This window comes from Saimiri boliviensis, chromosome 11 (assembly GCF_048565385.1).
Source record: "Saimiri boliviensis isolate mSaiBol1 chromosome 11, mSaiBol1.pri, whole genome shotgun sequence".
In the NCBI taxonomy this organism is placed as follows: Eukaryota; Metazoa; Chordata; class Mammalia; order Primates; family Cebidae; genus Saimiri; species Saimiri boliviensis.
The window spans coordinates 79549302-79555301 of record NC_133459.1 but is presented as its reverse complement, the minus strand read 5'-3'; the positions used below and the strand labels follow the sequence as shown (position 1 = coordinate 79555301).

General features: G+C 36.2%; 1 protein-coding gene across 26 annotated transcripts in view; it reads right to left on the bottom strand.

Annotated features, from left to right (window-relative positions):
* Positions 1 to 1249: 1249 nt before the first annotated feature.
* The window catches only part of ADGRL2 (adhesion G protein-coupled receptor L2), a 682132-nt gene continuing 677381 nt past the window's right edge, over positions 1250 to 6000 (bottom strand). For 19 of the 26 annotated variants that reach the window (XM_074381060.1, XM_074381061.1, XM_074381065.1 and 16 more), the window contains one exon: positions 1250 to 3300. In XM_074381060.1, coding sequence (XP_074237161.1) covers positions 2546 to 3300 — 755 coding nt within the window. In that variant the 3' untranslated portion in view covers positions 1250 to 2545. Of the gene's footprint in view, positions 3301 to 3980; positions 4034 to 4680; positions 5807 to 6000 lie in introns of those variants that run through there. The other 7 variants (XM_074381081.1, XM_039474092.2, XM_039474093.2 and 4 more) reach the window with 4 other exon arrangements.

The window sequence follows — 6000 nt, the reverse complement described above, 5'->3', positions numbered from 1 at the left end:
TATACTAGGAAGTACCCATCACACAATACTGCACGGTTCTAGGCATTAAAAAGTATAACAAGATAGAAAATTAAAATATTTGATTATTGCTCTCCTTTAACAAATAGTTTCACAAATCCCTGAAGAATTTTAGCCAAAGAAATGAGTACCCTTCTCAGAGGACTGTTAAATGTGTGAAAACTATTAATTTCTAGAGTGAATCTTCAACTTCTTAGTTATTAACTGTGAGTATGCATTTTTTACCTTACTAAATGTTTAAAATATTTCATTAATTACTGTCTGCCTTGCCATATCCATATTTAGACATATAAATATATATACAGGCCAGACTGCTGGCTGAGTGCAGTGGCTCATGCCTGTAATCTCAGCACTTTGAGAGGCGGAGGTGGGCAGATCACTTGAGGCCAGGGGTTTGAGACCAGCCTGGCCAACATGGAGAAACCCTGGCTCTACTAAAAATACAAAAATTAGCTGGGTGTAGTGGCACACACCTGTAATCCTAGCTACTTGAGAGGCTGAAGCACAAGAATCACTTGAACCTGGAAGGTAGAGCCTGGGTGACACAGGGCGACTCCATTTCCAAAAATACACACACACACACACACACACACACACACACACACACGTGCATTTAATTTTTAAATCTCATTCCTCTTTTTAAATTCAATAGGCAAGAGTGTGTCCACATAAAAGTCATTGTTAAGTTGGTGGTATTTGAGAATTAGAACCATTAAGCTGTAGAATAATTTTGTATAAATGCTTATGGATACAAACAGAAAACATCTATTTCTTGATATTCAATTATATGATTTTTGAACTTGGAGTAAAACTGTTCAAGGGTAATGAATACTGTTATTCACAGCTGTCTGTAGGGATATTTATAATCCGTAAAGTGTGTTTTAGAAATTTCCCAATACTGCTGAAAAATCAGTTCAAAACTTTTTATGATGTCAAGACTTGATGGTAGAACTTCCAACCCTTCATTTTTCAGTCCTGGCACACTGCAACAAACAAAAAGGCTTTCAGAATATCTCCCTCTTAAAACTTACCCAACAGATTTTGTGCACATGTAACAGGTAATTAGAAGACAAGTATCTTTTGGGGCATAAAGAACAGACAACTTAATTGTTTTCTTTCATATATCCATGGGTTTTGGCATGAAGTTACCTAAACCAAGGTGGGAAGGGGTGGGAAAGGGCCAATGTGTTAAAGCCAATTATGTACCATACATAAGAGTTCACATGTTGACTACTTGAAAAAATTCACATTTATTTACTGTCAAACCGTGTTAAACTTTACACTGGATATTAGTGATGGGCTCATTATTAACAGGTTTACACAAAGGGATGAAAAGAAAAGCAGAATTTTGCTGAAACAATTTACATTTCATTAGAATTTTATCATAAAATAAATTAATTACTAAATATAGGCAGAAGGAATATGGAAGAGTAATATTTATGTTTTATTTTATTTTTTTTTAAAAAAAGAATAGGCACCTTTTGTTCACCAGAAAGTTTGTGAGAAGTGCCCAGTGCCCTCTTTGCTCTCTGTTCAAGAATAAACAGAGGAGTGACACACAATCTTTCCTAGATTTCACCACTTTTGTGCAAGGCATGGCATAACTGGCTTCAAAAAAGTTTTTTTTTTTTCCTCCCCATAAAACACGTTCTTTTGGCAATACGAAATTTAAATGTAAGTAATAAAGACTAACTTGTCAAAGCAGAACACTGTATACAGTGGAAAAGAAGTGAAAATGGGTAGAACTTACCATGACAAAGTATAAGAAAAAACATTTCATAACATGTGCAACCAAGAGCTTTTCACAATATTTTCTTCACTCTTTAAAATTATTTTAATGACAATTATATTTCAGTTGGACACAAATGTATTTATTTTATCCTAGCAATAGAACAAAATATAATTTCTTTAGCCATTTTTCATGAGAATAGTTCATTGTACAGTTGAGGAAACATATGAAATAAGGCCTGTGGCTTGATTGCTAGTGGTTAAGCATGTTTTCAATCTTTGCCTTAATGTAAAAGATTTGCAGTGAACTGCAAACTGATGCAGAATATCTCTCCTGCTTTTCCAAGTCTTGTCAGGAATAGTAAGGTACAGTAAATTTGTCCCACAGGATTTTAAAGCCTACGTCTTGTATATAATACAATGCAGGCCTACAAAAAATGGTGCAGCCATATTTACAAATTTAGTTCACAGACTGCTGCAGTAAAATGGCTGAAAAGTTTTGCTTGTTTCACAATTTCTCTAAACAGCAGCAGAATCTTAAAATACCTGGTTGGCATCTCTTTTCTTTGTAACAAATAATTCATTTTAGTATACTCTGTGTATATACAAAGTTTTTGTATGTTTTATAAAAATTCACAGAACTGCAAGGTTCAGTCATGTTTTTTACACTGGAGAACCACAGGTCAACAGAGTCATCTCTTCAAGCAAAGTTTGAGGGAGCTGCGTCAGGCCAATGGAGTCTTTACGTATGTATTTATTAACACTTGCATGTGGCCCTTGGAATTCCTTAGCTGTATGATTAAAGGCTTGTAACCAGCTGCATTTGTCCTTCTCTAACATCTCCTTCCGGAATACACCCTTCTTTGTTAATGGGGATTATATAACCATCACTATTGCCCCTGCTGATCTGGTAGCACATCTGAAGCTGATGGCCAGCTCCAAGATTTGGCATGCTTTTATAGTAAATGTCCTCATTCTCACTCCTCCTGGAGGGAGAGAGGTCTTCTTCCATGTCAGGGCTGCTCTCTGGATAGAGAGAGTCTCTGAGATTCGGCATGCTTGTATAAAGAGAGTCTCTGTTGGGGGACTGTAGGTGATCTTCAGCCTCTGCTGTCAGCTGGGAGACATAGCTGTCAGTTCCCTCGGACTTCACTTTCTTCTGGGGTTGGTACAGAAGGGAGTGAGTCCGCTGAGGAATAAGCGGGGCCTCCAGTTCTTTGTGATGGAGTTCCAGCCCTGGGTTGTCGCTGTGCATTAAAGATGAAGCATCTGCCACAATAGCGTCATCTTCACTGCTGCTACCTCCAATCACAGGTTTGACTGGTAGCGTGAGCTCAAGGTTGTGAGTCTTGCTGCTGCCCCGTAAGTTGTTGTGCACTAATTCTGAAATGATCATTTTCTCAAAAGCAGTATCATTCAGACTTAGTCCACAGTCCACAACTTGCACGCTGTCACTATAGTCACCCTTGCGCAGCGAGTAGCTGTTGTTAAAATTACCATTTAGCGGTAGAGTATCCATGGCACTTGTATCCCTGGCATTGTTCAGTGAATGTCCTGAAACAGAAGAGGGGGAGTTATCGTTACTGTCTCTGTTCCTTTCCGAAGAAACTCTACTTCTTTTGTACAAAACTTTTTAATGTCGTTCAGGACAAAGTTGTATTTGAAAGCTAACACTTGAAAAGTGCCAGGCTTTCCTGCATTCCCAACTGTAAACAGTTGCAACCCCTTAGGTAACAGGAAAAAGTGTTAAAAATAATACTGTTTTCCAGGGAGGGAAAATGGCATACAGAGTAATACTTTATCAATTTCGGGAGACAGTAGTTATTAATTGATTTTGGTCAAATCTCTGACACAAAGAAGACTTCACTCCATGCCCTTGCATAGTTAATGCAAAGCAATTCATTAGTGACATTTACATTTTAAAGTACAAGACTATGGTTTATAAAATAAAATTAACAGAATTTGTCCTAAACAACACTAAATTAAAAAGGAGTAAGTCACAATACAAAACTGAAAAGCAAATGTACAACATAAACCCACATAACTGGCAAGCAACTTTTTAAACAACATTCTAACATTTCCTTTTTCTGGAGATGAAGTGAAAAAAAAGAATGAAAACATGGACAGATACAAAAAAGTCATGTTAACAAAGACAGCCATCTCTCATACTGACTGGACCAGGGGCCCACAAGCACCATCCAACATCACGATAGACAGCAGGTGGAATGACTCACTTTGGACAACTCACATCATGTCTGTCTGCTCAGGCTATCTGGCCTAAGAGTAGCTGATATATAAAAGAAAGTAAAATGATTTATTGTAACATGATGAAGAATTTCTAAGCTTCTCAGCAACTTAGTCAGAGCAAGGGTTCAACAAATTAGATTACCAGCAATAGCAGCCTTTTATTTTTCATTTAATATTTATTATTTTGAGTTTTTAGTACTAATAATCTCTCTAATAGCTATGGCCCCAGGCTTCTAGTGGTCAAAGTTTGCCTGCAGCCCTGCAGTCTGCATCAGTCACAGTGACAGCACCGAATGAACCAGCAGAGTCCACTGTACAAGATTGGCCCACAGACACCATGGCCATGGAGGTCAAACGCAGAAATGTTAGAGATTTCTTATGGGTCACAGAAATTAAACCAAGAATCAATATTAACTATGGAATGGGAGAAGGGTGTCAGCCTTGGCTAATATATTTTTACTTCTAAAGGAATGAAGGGCTGGGTAAGTCTGCTGAAGACATGAAAAGAGGTTTAAGAGGGGAAAAAAAACATGGTAACATGCTCTATTTGAATCAGAGTTGTATTTTCTACAGACACATAAACATGTAAACTAAGACATCACAGTGCTTCTCAAGCAAATGAAAAAAAAAAAAAGCCAAGAGAAAATTAAATGGTCTGCACCATGCCAAGTTAGGTTATTCATTCTCAAAATCCTAGAGGGAAAAAAAAAAAAATCACAGTCTACAGATAGGTCTGTAAAAAAAAAAAAAAAAAAAAGAATGAAATGATGTTATTGAAATGAAACTGACCACTGTGAGGCTGCTGCATTGTATGCAAGGCTTGGAGGAGTTTGGGAAAAAATTTAAATCTTGGAAAAAAATATAAAATTTCCCATTTTAGTGCTGACTCCACTCTTAAAGCTGCAGATATCCTAGAAAACGCAGTTTCCTTCCGAAAAAAAACTCTGTATTGCCTGACACAAACTTCATAAGTATCTGATAATTGTTTGTCAAATTATCATTAGCAGAAAACTGAGAAAATGAGGGAAGATTATATTTATTATTTCTATTGTTTCAAAAGACTGTCCCAACTTCCAGAAAAATTGACAAATTTGTATCATGTTCCATGTGCAACAAAATGATTTTGTGAGTTATTTGTAAGGCTTCCTTTAACTTGGTCGATACAATTCTCTAGCTTCATTAATCCATGCATGTGCTTTAATCTTTATAAGATTACTAAAAAAAAATTGGCACTTAAATATCTGAGTGACACATGGCTCACTTGCTAGCATTTGTTTCCTCTGTAGAGGTTCACTGTTTTCAAAAATTTTCTTTTATCACTGCTTGGTAAATATAACACTATAAACTGGATATAATCCAAAAGGTCTTTTCTATGATATACTGCAGATTTAAGACATCTTTGACTGATTTTGAAGAGGTATCTTTTTCTGCCCAAGTTCAGGTAATTCACTTGAAGATTTTCCACAGCCTGTAGCAAGATTACTGTGGGAATGCAGAAATGATAAGTCAATTATTAAGCATTTTGGTTGACAGTACTTCAGGCTTTACAGAGCAAATTATTTCAGCATTGCGTAAACTTAAGTATGGACAGCATTTGCTACAGACCTCTATTACTGACAAACGGCAGTACAGATGGATGTACTGTTTGAATTTGGTAACATTTTAGTTGCAAATTGTGAACCACTTGCCCGCTGAGTCTACTTCATGACTGCTAGTTATGTTTTAATTGTGCCCGTTAAAAATCATGCTGAAAAAATTTACATTTGATAGGCAAAGTTAAGTTTTACTCCCATACTTGTCTCTCTGTAGGTTGCTAGAGGAAAGCATAAGGAAAGTGAAGAAAAAAAAAACAAGAGAATGAAAAGAGAAGCTGCAGTTACATTAAAAAAGAATTTTAAGAAAAAAATGGAAACGAAGTTCTGTTTAATTTAGTGGCAAATATTAATAACAAATAAAGATTATATGCTAGCAGTAATTATGTAAAAACTTTACAAAAATCTTGAAAAT